We start from the raw sequence: 12,744 nt of genomic DNA on the forward strand, positions 1-12,744 counted from the left end.
CACAAAACCCATGAAAATTCAGTCTCCTTGCCATCCAGTGGATTGAGTCCCCGCAGTTGGGAGGGTCCGTGGGGGACTGCACTGCAGGATTTCCAGGGCTGTAAAGCGTCATGGAAGCCGAGTGCCACATCTTCTCCCACAAGGAGTGGCTGGGAGAGGGTTCCAGGCACCCACCTTTTTGTTAGCAGCTGAATTCTGTCGCCACTGCACCACCACAATTCCTTTTTTAGGCGAAAAACCCTCAAAACCTCCGTCTGTCAAATTGAATGTGATCATAGCAACTCTCCATTGAGTTTGAGAGACTAAATTTTTGTGGGAGGAGCTTGTCCATTTTTCTTCTGTGGAGCAGCTGGTGGATTTGAACCACCAAGCTTTCAAATAGCAACCCAGTGTTGTTGTGTGCCTTTGAGTTGATCACAGTTCAACAGCCCTTTTAACAACAGATCTGAACCTCGTCCAATCCTGTGCCATCCTTGCCATCTCAAATATACTTGAATTCTTTGTTCCAGGTGTCATGTCAGTACGTTTTGTTGAGGGTCTTCCTATTATCCTGACCTTCCATCTTTCTAAACGTGATGTCTTTCTCCAAGGACAGGCCCCACCCTAATAACAAACCCAAAGTATATGGGACAAAGCTTCACCACGCCTTCTTCCAAGAAGCACCCTCATTGCACTTTTCTCCACAACAGACTGACTGGTTCTTTTGGCAGTCCATGGGCTATTCAGTGCTGTTTTGGCAGTCCATGGGCTATTCTCCAGCTCCACAACTCAAAGAGATCGATTCTTCTGTATTCCGTAGTCATCCATAGTCATTGTCCACCTTTCAGATGTGTAACAAGTAATTGATAAGTCTGTGATTTGAATCAGGCACACCTCAGTCTTTAAACTGACATCCTTGCACTTCATCACTTCGGAGAGATCCCTGAGAGCAGATTTTCCCAATGTAATTATGTCTTGAGTTCTTGACTGTTGGTACCAAGGGTGTTGATTGTTGATTCAAGAAAGATGAAATGGTTGACAATTTGAGTATGATCACCGTGTATCATGATGTTGCCTGTTGGCCCAGTGGTGAGGATGTTTGTCTTGATGTTGTGATGTAATCCACCTTGAAGACTATAATCTATGATCTTCTGTAGCAGATACTTCTAGTCCTCCTCACTGCCGGCAAGCAAGGTTATACCATCTACACAACACAGGTTGTTGATGAGTCTTCCTCTGATCCTGATGCCTTATTTTTCATAACATCTAGCTTCTCAAATTATTTGTTCAGCATATGTTTTGACAAGGTGTGGAGAAAGGTTACAGCCCTGACACACACCTGTCTTGATTGGGAACCAGGCAGTGTTCCCTGGCTCTACTTGGACAACCACCTGCACAATTCTGTGGGACCACTCAGAACATCTCTAAGCAGTCCTGTGGCTGAGTCTGTTGCACAGATGTATCTGCATTGAGGCTGGCCTGCACACAATAAAACCTTAAATTAAAAAGGCACAAAACTAGCTGTGGACTGAGATCTGCAACTCAGTTTGAAATGTATTCAGAAGAAGGAATGGAGAAATGGAGAGAGGGGCGGATGGGGACGTGATGCAGCCAACAGAGAAATGTGGGAAGTGTGCAGTCTGGGCAGTGTGTATATGGGTGTCCACTGTCCAATTGGCAGCATCAGTGTGGATGGTCAAGAAATTGAGATAGTTAGCAGTTTTAGTTTACTTGGCTCCACAGTCAACGCTCTTGGTACCAGCAGCCAGGAAATCAAGAGACGAATTGCATTGGGAAAGTCAGCTGTGAGGGACCTCTCAAGAGTACTGAAGAGCAGTGACATAAGGCTGGAGACTAAGGTGCTCCTGATCCGGGCTATAGTCTTCGCAATTACATGCTATGCATCAGAGAGTTGGACAGTGAATAGGGATGATAGAAAGAGAATTAATGCCTTTGAGCTGTGTTGCTGGAGAAGAGTGTTGAATATACCATGGACTGCCAGGAAAACAAACAGGTTTGTCCTGGAGAAGGTGAAGCCGGAATGCTCCTTGGAGTCAAGGATTCTGAAGCTTCGTCTGACATACTTTGGGTATGTTGCAGGGAGGGACTGGTTCTTGGAGAGGGACATCATGTTTGGCAGAGGGGAGGGGCGGTGAAGGAGAGGAAGGCCTTCGATGATATGGATCGATTCTGTGATTGGGGTGGTGGGAATGAATGTGTTTGAGACGGCGAGGTTGGCACAGGATAGAGCAGGGTTTAGGGCTCTTGTGCATAGATAGGGTCACTATGAGTCACAAGCAACTCAGCGGCACATAACAACAACAAGTGTCCAATTATCTATTTCTCAGCATACTTTTTTTTAATTTTCATCATAAAATTCAGGTGAAACAAAACTAACTACAAGAGCAGCGGAGACATTGGCCGTTTTGTCTCACATACTTTGGCATGTTGCTAAGAGAGGGTTTTCCTAGGGGAGAGTGTTCCTAGGGGAGGGACATCATGCCTGGGAAGGTGGAGGGTCAGTGAAGGAGAGGAAGACCCTCAGATGGGTTGATACAGTGATTGCAGCAGCAGGTTCGAGTGTGTCAGAGGTTGTGAGGTTGGCACAGGATAGGACAGGGTTCAGATCTGTTGTTCACAGGGTCACTGTGAGTTACGCTCGGCAGCACCTAACAACAGCAATACTTGATCACCTGTGTCAGTCTGATCATGTCGTGTCCCTTCGAGTTGGGACCGACTCATAGCTGACCCTCCTGCAGGTTTTCAAGAGGCGGTAAATTGCATGGGAGGAGATTGTCCATCTGTCTCCTGCAGAGCAGCGGGTGGATTCGAACCACCTCCCTTTGGGTTGGCAGCACACTTAAGCCGCCAGAGCTCCCTAATGGTGAGATAGGTGAAAGCTTGAATCTCAGGCTTTGAGACTGCACCGTCGCACGTCTTAGTTCACCTGTTCTCAAGGTATGTGATGTTTTCTAGAGTAGAAGCTGCTCAGAGTATCAGCTTAGGATGCAGATTCCTGGACCCTGCCCCAGCGCCCCGAGTGTGGGCCCTGACGTTGGCATGTAGCACGTTCTCCCGGGCTCCTGGGTGGACAACGTGTGCATCGTCTGGCCTCCCTTCCTCCGCTCTCTCCCTTGTGCGGTGGGGGCCAGTCCGTGGCTGGAGAGTTGAGAAAAAGATTTCTTTTGACCCCTTCCTGGGGGCTGGGACACACAGGCACCCCAAGGGTGGATGAGATCAGATACTTGCACATGTGGAAAGGCACTGAGTTTCGGGAGCCAGACAGGGGTTGCCCCTGTCAGGAGTGGATGCTGGTCCTGTGCTGTGGGCAGGAGACAGGACCGTGGTCGGGGTTGGAGGGGAACAGGTGCCTGGACGTCCAGTTGCTGGGAGACACATCCGTGCATATCCATAGGGGTGTGGTCAGTGCCTCTGAGAGCAGAGGACAAGGGGGAGGCTCAGACAAGCATGGAGCAAAAATGGTCATAGTTTGTCTTTGAACTCCCAGCAGCTTTGCTGTGGCTCCTGGTGTGATTTCATTGGGGTTAAAATAGCACCAGGGGAGCCAGGCAGCCAGGCACTGGGATTGGGGGTGCCTTGGACTTCCCATTGCAAACAGTCTCACCCCACACCCTGTAGGGCCGGAAGGTTGTGTGGCCCCGTGGAGCCTGTGTGTTTGCTGCCTGATGTGGTAGAAATAGCAATGGCCATTGAGGCTGGTCTGAGTCACAGTTGGGACCATCCTGCCCCATTCCTGGTGCCCTTGCCTGCCTCGGCCCATTAGAAGTTTCTAGTCCTTCACAGTCAGCCTCAGACACCACCTCTAACAGCCTCATCGAATCGCAGTTCCACCAAGTGTTTCTGAACATCTAGATGAAGACTCCCCTGATGGACTTGGGCAGGACAGCCTCAGAGTGTGCCCGTGGCATTGTGGGAGCCCCAGTGCCCGACTCACAAGGGATGTGGGCACATTAGGGGGCTCTTGAAGGGGCAGCTTGGGTTGGGTTTTGAAGGATAAGTAGGAGTTGGTTGGAAAGCTGATGTGGCAGGTGGAGTAGGGCAGTGACCCACAGATCTGAATCCCAGAGGACCTGAGTTCACACCCCAGCTTCGTTCCTCCCGGAACTGGTTGTTTAATTCGTCTAGGCCAATGTCTTCATCTGTGAGAGGGGACTGTCCCTCTTGGAGCTACGGTGAGAACATGAGGCGAGGACTCAGAATTCCCAGCACAACACAGCCCCAGGGTGGACGTGGTCTCGGGTAAGGCCGGACAGCTGAACCCTGGGTTCCTGTGACCCGACTTCCCCAGGTACCAGACTTGCTCCAGTCCGTGTCCTCTAACCCAGCGTATGATTCCCCTTGGCCCAAACCCCAGGATTTCTGCCCATGTCCAGGGAGCAGGAGCTGGAAGTGGACGCGCAGGAGCGTCTAATCCCCTCCCCCAGGGTGGCTTAGTCCCTCTCTGAGGAAGGCTTAGACGACGTCTTCCTCCAGTCCCAGCTTGTGGGGAGGTTGAGGCCCACGGACTGCAGAGTGGTGCTGGGTGGCTGGAGACAGGAGAATCCAGCGCGTAGGGGCCCAGCACCCTCTGGGCAAGGGGCCAAGTGGAGATTGAGGGACAAATCCATGTCATCCCTGGAGGTACCAGAGGTCTGTGACCAGTACTTGGCAGATCCTTCCCCATGAGGGACTTGCGTCGGGACTGGCCGCTGTTTGTGCCCCCAGAATGTAAGTCAGCTTACTGTCCATTCGTGGGGCTCGTGTGGGGCCGGCTGATCCTGTTGTCAGATACTGTTGTCAGATACTGTCCAGTCGACTCCAGCTGAAAGACCCCATGCCCAGCAGATCAGGACCCTGCCTGTGTGCAGCAGTGAAGGAATAAAAATCCCAACCGTTCTGCAAACATTCATCAGAATCACAGTTACATTAAGTATGTTATAAACGAAAGCTGTGAAGACCTGGGGGTGCGGAGAGCCGGGCCTGATGCCACGCCTCCCGCGGTCTCTGCTGTGCTGAAATCCACTGTCATGCTCACTGTGTTGGTCTGTCTCCTGCAGGGTCTCCTGCTTGCAGACCCTCTTCTTTGCCAAGCACGGTTGGGGTCCTTCTCCAGGGACTGGTCCCTTCTAAAGGCATGTCCACCGTGCAGTATATTGTGACATCATTGTCTCTGTGGCCTCATTGGTAATGGGTTGTGCTACCAGCCCAAAGGTGGATGGTTCAAATCCACCAGTTGCTCTGTGGGAGAAAAGAGGAGGCCTTCTCCTGTGTTCTTTATGGTCTCTGAGAACCCCTGGAAGGTCAGCTATGAGGTGATTCCAGCTTGACAGCAGTGAGTTTTGTGGGGTTTGCTTCATTTGTATGTGTGTGTGTGTGTGTGTGTGCTTGGTTTGTTGTGTTGCTTTTTTTGTTTATTAAAGACATTCATTGTTAGGCAACTGCTAAGAACGCTTGTGTTTCCTAGAATGTGGTGTGAAAGGGGCGCCAGGTGGGTGGAAGCACGTCTGAATAGCTGTTGTTTTGCTGGGCTCCTGATCAGAGTAATGTATATTGATTTGAGAGAACAAGACTCAGATGTCAGTCCCAAGACAGACTCTTCTCCGCGGAGCGTGGAATTGTGTGAGTTGGAACCGACTCACAGCTGAGCCTCTAGCAGACTTTCCGAGCCTGTGACCCTCATGAGAGGACATTGCCCATCTTTGACCCTTGGAGCTGCTGGTGGATTCAAACCGCGCGAGAGGGATGTCTTTGGGTTAGAAGTGTAACTCCCCAGAGCTGTATCCTGTCCTTTTTATTTTTTTTATTATTTTTTGTGTGTGTACTGTCAAATCAGATCTGACTGGTACAGGAGGAGATTGTTCTTCCTTCTCCAACGGAACATCTGGTGGATTTGAACCATGTACCTCTGGTATTGTAGTGCAGCTTCTTGCCACTAGGCCACCAGAGCTCCCTTCATCCCATCCTCCTTAAGGAAGCTGGACACAGAGAGGTCCCACATCCGAAAGCAGAGACGACCCGTGGGATCCTGTGAGGTTATAAAGTTTCTCTGTCCCTCACCTGCCTGGGTGGACAGCGGTTAGTGAGCGTCCTTGCTGTCTTGAATAGAAATGGAGAAATGGTCATCGCGGATGTGCCCGTCGGGTGGACAAGGCCACCTGAGCTTGGCCCAGTGTCAAAGGTGCTGAGGATGAATGTGGAGGAGTTCCCTCGGTCCAGGCGCCCGAGAGCTTTGGCTCGAAGTCTGTCCTACTGGACCAAGTGCCTCTGTGTGATGGTCCTCGTGTCTGTCTGTCCCCAGGAGCTGAGAGAAGACAACATCATCCTGATCGAGACCAAAGCCATGCTGGAGGAACAGCTGACGGCAGCCCGGGCCCGAGGCGACAAGGTCCATGAGCTGGACAAGGAGAACCTGCAGCTCAAGTCCAAGCTGCACGACCTGGAGCTGGTTCGTCCAGCCGCGCTGTCACCTTGTGGGGCACGCAGGGTGGGGCCACGCTCGGTTTGGGCCGGGTCCTTCTCTGACTGATGTTTCAGCGGCTGGGTCTGTGCCTGCCGCAGTGGCCGTCACAGCCCTCGACACCCACAGTCCGGAGGCCCTGAGGGCCTGGCTACATTTCTGCAGGGATAGGCACCCGGGCTCTTTTTTTGGGGGAAGGGCCTTTGCTGCCTTTTGGGTCACCTGTGACTGAAGCCTCCCAGAGGCCGTAGGTGCCCTGGGGCCGAGGAGCTGCCCTGGGTGGCTGGCACTTCGTTTCCTTGATCCAGGGCACTCCTCAGAGGCAAGGATGGCACAGTGGCTCGTGTACTTCGGGCACTTTGTCAGGAGGGCCCAGTTTTTGGAGAAAGCCAGCATCCTGGGACAGAGAGAGCGTCGGTGAAGGAGAGGGAGACCCCATTGAGTTAGTGACGGCAACAATGAGCTTGAACTTGGAGCTCTTGGGGACGATGCGGAGTAGGGCAGGGTTTTGATTTGTTGTTCACAGGGTCCTTATGCATGGCAGTCAACTTGATGGTACCTAACAGAAGGGAGTTATGATGGCCTAGTGGTAAGAGGCCGTGCTGCAGTCCTGAAAACATGTGGTTCGAATCCACCAGTGGCTACACAAGATAACGACGGACAGTTTCCTCCCATGCAGTTAACTGCCTCTGGAGCCTTGTCAGAGGCTCAGCTCTGGGACAGTCCCGACTCAATTGCACACACCAGTAACAACGTCAAGTTGACAATACTTTTTTTAGACAACAGACACCCTCTTAACTCTCTTCATGTTGCTGTTGTTGCCAGAGTAACACTGCTCCTGATAGTTTTCTGGGCTGTATTCTTTCTGGGAACAAATCACCAGGCCTGCCTTCTTCCTAGACACCACTCGCTGGTTGGATTTGAACCTCCAACCTTTAGCTCAGCAGCAGACAACACACTGCTGGCACCACCCAGGTTCCTTATCAGCTGGGGCTGAAAGCCATTGTCATCAAGCTGATACTGGCTTTTGGGGACCCCACGTGGCCCAGGGCAGAGCTGTGCTTCACAGGGTTTTCACGGGCCAATTTTTCATAAGTGAGTTACCAGGCCTTTCTTCCTGGGTACTACTGAATGATTGTAAACCTCTGATCTCTCAGTTAACAGTTGAGGCCTCTTTAACAAGCATTGAGTGGCATGGTAAAGGTTAGGTGCCCAGCTCCTAAAAGTTTGGTGGTTCAGAGGACTAGCCTGGCAGTCCGCTTCTGAAAGGTCACAGCTTTAGACACGTGGGGAGAACAGTTCTCTGCATACCAGGGGTTGCACCACACAGCTCCAGGCAGGACCGTCTGGGGCCGAGGAGGGGGTCTCCATGCAGCGGCTTGTGGGGGTCCCGAGGGTCTCCTGGCATATCTTCACCCTCCCTTCTTCCCCCGACCCCCGTAGGACAGGGACACGGACAAGAAGCGGATCGAGGAGCTGCTGGAGGAGAACATGGTCCTGGAGCTGGCGCAGAAGCAGAGCATGAATGAGTCCGCACACCTGGGCTGGGAGCTGGAGCAGCTGTCCAAGAACGCGGATCTGTCCGACGGTGGGTCTCGTCTGGGCCCGGGGCTTCTCCCTCATGCGGGGCTCAGCCCTCCATCTGCATCTTTCCTGGGGGACCATCCTCTCACCCCATCGAGGTCATTGGTCTCATTACCGTGAAAGCAGACGGGGAGCCCAGCTCTCAACACGTGACATACAGCCCCTTTGGGACACCCCCAGAACAGCCAGGGTGTAGCTTGCAGCCATCAGAGGACCTTGGGGGCCTCTATGGGATGCCTAAAGGGCCTGGTCAGCAGGATGGGTCCCCAGTGGTTCTAGGCCCCCCACATAAATGTATCCTGGGTAGGATTTCCTGGTACTGGTATAACTGGGGAGGAGGGGTGAGATTGATTCTGTCTTCTGGATGCTAAGGGGACTCTTTCTCTCCCTGTTGCCTTTTGGCAACACCCCAAGACAGGGTGTCAGTCCCATGGAGGGTAGGTGGAGTCCAGTCAGCACTTAGGCAGGAAGCTTCGGTGCTGGTGAACAATGGGCCACTTCCCGTGTTCAGAAATAGCCTGCCCCCTTCACCCCTCCCTGCACCTCATAGCCAAGTTAATCTTGACTTGGGCTGCAGAGCAGAGCCGCCTTTGGCTTGGGTTTTTTCCTCATGACATTTTTTTTTAAAACTCTGAAGAACATTCCATTGTATGATGGAAAAATGATGAAAAGTATGTCTTGTCTTGAAGGAGTCTGACCCCTTCTAAAGCCAAATTCAGTCTGTGAAACAGATAACGTTATTAACAGTTTAACAGCGCTGCCCATGGGAGCAGCAATCAAGAAGGCAGACAACATATCAGGCAAAGCTGCTGCCAGAGACCTCTGAAGTGTGAAAGAGCAGAGATGTCATTCTGACGATTAAGGCGCTCCTGACCCAAGGCCTGATGTGTTCCTTTGTCCCCAGTGCATGTGAAAGCAGGCCAGTAAATAAAGATGCTTGGAGAAGAATCGATGCCTTTGAATTATGGTGTTGGCGAGGAATATTGAATATACTGGGGACTACCAGAAAACCAAACGGACCTGTCTAGGAACGAGTGCCGCCCGAGGGATCCCAACGCGTGAGGAGACTGAGGCTTCGTCTCCTGTACTGTGAAATGTTACCAGAAGGAGCCAGTCCTTGGGGAAGGACATGCTTGGCTAAAGAAGAGGGTCAGTGGAAAAGAGGAAGACCCACAGTGAGATGAACTGATGCAGTAGCTCAAAGATGAGCTCAAACGTCACGATTGTGAGAATGGTGAGGACCAGACGGTACTGGATTCTGTTGTACGTGAGTCGCTCGGAGTTAGATTCAGCTTGAAGACATCTCACAGCAGTGGCTTCACTTCCAACCCAACATCGGTTAAACAGTTAACTGATGCGAGAAGCATAGCAGATAATTGTGAAGACCACGGCCTGGCTTAGGTGCACCTTAGTCTCTAGGCTGACATCGTTGCTTCTCAGTACTCTGGAAAGATCCCTTAAAGCAGATTTTCTGAATGCAGTTCGTCTTTTGATCTCCTGACTGCTGATGCCAAGAGTTTTTGATTGTGGAGCCAGCAAGCTGTAACTGTTAACAACCTCAGTCTCTTCTCCTTCCATCATGGCGCTGCCAGTTGGCCCAGTGGTGAGAATCTTAGTCTTCTTGATGTTGAGCTTTTATCCATAGTGAAGACTATAGTCCTTGACTTTCTGTAGCAAGTGCTTCAGGTACTCCTCAGTTTCAGAAAGCAAGGTTATATCATCTGCATAACAGGTTGTTGAGGATTCTTCCTCCAATCCTAATGCCACATTCCTCCTCATAAAGCCAAGCCTCCCGAATGACCTGTTCTGTATATAGATTGAAAAGGTATGGAAACAGGACGCATCCCTGATACAATTATTTGCTATGCATCAGAGAGCTGGACAGTGACTAAGGATGACAGAAGAAGTGATGCTTTTGAAATGTGGTGCTGAAGAAGAGTCTTGAACATACCATGGACCACCAAGAAAACAAATAGATCTTTCTTAAAGAGGGTGAAACCAAGTTTCTCCTTGGAGGCTAGGATTTTGAAGCTCCGTGTCACATACTTTGGCCACGTGGCCAGGAGAGACAGGTCCTGGGAGAAGGACAGCATGCTTGGAAGGGTGAAGGGACACCGCAGGAGAGGAAGACACCCCCCCAACCCCCCACCCCCTGATACAGTGATGGAGTTTGGTGTGTCAGAGTCAGTGAGACTGGCTCAGGACAGCGCAGGCTTCAAGCTGCTGTACATAGGGTCTCTGTGAGTCACAGGCGACTTGACGGCACATAGCTACAGTAGGAGAGGTTAACTCGAGCTATGCTTGGTGTCTGTACACTAGGTTGGGGCCTGAGTGTAAAAAAGGGAGGGTGGACCCTCCACCAACCCCCTTCCCACTGTCCATCCTGTCAGAGTAACAAATCCACTGAGTGGACTGCTGCCCTCTGCTGGACAAGAGCGGTGGTGCAGGGTTCAGTGCACAGAGAAAGAATTGTTGGATTTCTCTTTGGCTTTAGGGGGCTGCTGGGGTTGGAAAGTCTCTGCACTTCAGACTATACTACAGGATGCTTTTTGAGCCTTTGTGACATCAGCAATCATGGTTTATTCTCATTGTTTCCACCTAGCTACTGCCCAGCGTGAGAAAAACCCAAACTTCAACTCAGGTTCCATTTGCCCCAGGCCCAACTCCTGGTGACCCTGTGAGTGTCTGAGAACTATACCCCACAGGGTTTTCAGAGGGTGATTTTTGGGAAATAGAATTGCCAGGCCTTTCTTCCGCAGTGCCTCTTGGATTCAAACTGCTAACCTTTTGGTTAGTAGCTGAAAACGTAATCATTTCTGTCTCCCAGTCCCTGTGAGAACATTTTGCGTAACAGACGGACCCAGGCCAATGTCCCCACTCTTCCTCTTATTATTATATTGTTGTTAGGTGCCATTGAGTCAAGTACCACTCACGGCAACCTGTGAACAGCAGTTCTGAACCCTGCCCTGTCCTGTGCCGTCCTCACTTGCTCTGACACCTGTGCACAGTACTGCAGTCACTGTGTGAGCTCATCTCATTGAAGGTCTTCCTCTCTTGAGATGGCTGTGTTAATTGAGATGAAGCTCAAAAGGTCAGCAACTGCTTGGTCCAGGGTGAGCACGCGATACTGGGCCGAGGTGTGTATTAGGACAAAGTAACTAGTGGGAGTGATACATTACCTGTGGAGGCCATGGCTGGACACGAAGAGTTGCAGCATGCAGGGACCAGTATGCCAACTGCCAGGCAGCTCGCCGACGTTGGCTACAGGACCTTCTCCACCTCCCTGATACTTCCTGCTGTGTATGGGGGCTGCCTCTGCAGTGCCTGAGCCTCCCAATATTTTCAGTGGCGTAGCTCGTGACGCCAGGATGCAAAAGAGCAGAAAACCTCAGGAGGCCTGTAGAAATGCAGAGAGGCCTGAGACAAGCTGGGGAAATACCTGACCTTCAACCGTTTCTGAGTCAAGATGACCTGGGCCTTGATGCTTTTCAAACTCTACTAGAAGAAAATGTTGAAACACCCTGGTATTGATAATATGAGGAGACATTTGAGTCACGACAGGAGTGTGAGACAGAGGTGTAGCTACAGAAAAGAAATATTTTACTATGTAAAAAAAAAAGGCAGAGTGTGTCCTCCTTGCATCAGACCCTGCAGTCTAGCACTGACAAAGGAGATTAATCAGAACTGGCTTTGACAAGCACTGTGGCAATTGGACAATTAAAACAGACTTTCATGGGGGGGGGGAAGAAGAACTGGGGAGGAGGGCAGAGAAAATAGTGCAACAATGAATGAATGAAAACCCCAAATCTCTGTAAATGTTCATTAAAATGAATAAAATTTAATTAAAAAAAGAAAGGTTGATAGAAGAGGCAATGGAAAGAAAAGGGAGTGGTAAGGAGGACCTCTTGGGACATATAATTTATTTCTAGGAGTTTATCTTGCAGTGGTACCTCCACAAATAGGAAAGATGAGGATACTCACGATTTGTATAAACAAAAGTTGTGAATCACCTAAATTAATAGCACAAGGATTTTTAAATCAAATATGTTTATCTCTTAATTGATATACTATGCAAATATTTTTTAATGAGGCAGAATGATGTTCAATATATACTAAAGGGGAGGGGAAGAATGTAGTTGTAGAACTTTAAAAAAATATGTAGAAGAATACATATTTTGCCAAAAAATAAAGTAACTTTGAGTGGGTTATGGGAGACTTAAACTTTTTACATGATACATATTCTGTATTGCTGTGGTGGTCTTGTGGGTAAGGAGTTGTGCTGTCAACCCAAAGGAAGGCAGTTTGAATTCACCAGCTGCTCCAATAGACAAAGATAGACAATCTTCTCTCATGTGATTTATAGACTTTGAAATGTACAATAACGAATGAATGAAAATCTGACTTCTCTGTAAACATTCATTAAAATAACAAACGATTTGTTTTTAAAAAAAGAAGTCATTCAAAGTTCAGCTATGACTCAGATTTGATTCACCAGCAAGGAAAAGATGATGATTGCTTCTTTAATCATATATGTGTGTGTGTGTGTGTGTGTGAGTTATTATTACTTACTATTAGTTGTGGTTGAGTCTGTCCAGATGAACAACACTCTGCCCGATGCTATACCATCCTCCACTGTGCGCAAATCGTTTGCTACAGTGACTGTGTCAATCCACCTTACCCAAAGTTTTCCTCTCCTTTGCCGATCCTCTACTTTTCCAAGAATG

The 12,744-nt window shown here is 49.9% G+C and overlaps 1 protein-coding gene and 1 pseudogene across 1 annotated transcript in view; both read left to right on the plus strand.

The window, feature by feature from the left end:
- The window catches only part of CCDC88C (coiled-coil domain containing 88C), a 180,324-nt gene that overhangs the window by 109,523 nt on the left and 58,057 nt on the right, over positions 1 to 12,744 (plus strand). The window contains exons 11-12 of the mRNA XM_006879117.1: positions 6,278 to 6,424; positions 7,880 to 8,024. Coding sequence (XP_006879179.1) covers positions 6,278 to 6,424; positions 7,880 to 8,024 — 292 coding nt within the window. The remainder of the gene's footprint in view (positions 1 to 6,277; positions 6,425 to 7,879; positions 8,025 to 12,744) is intronic.
- LOC102855805 overlaps positions 11,250 to 12,744 on the plus strand; it is a 2,525-nt pseudogene continuing 1,030 nt past the window's right edge.

Source organism: Elephantulus edwardii, unplaced genomic scaffold (assembly GCF_000299155.1).
Source record: "Elephantulus edwardii isolate Elephantulus edwardi_28Jun2011 unplaced genomic scaffold, EleEdw1.0 scaffold00002, whole genome shotgun sequence".
NCBI classification, from domain to species: domain Eukaryota; kingdom Metazoa; phylum Chordata; class Mammalia; order Macroscelidea; family Macroscelididae; genus Elephantulus; species Elephantulus edwardii.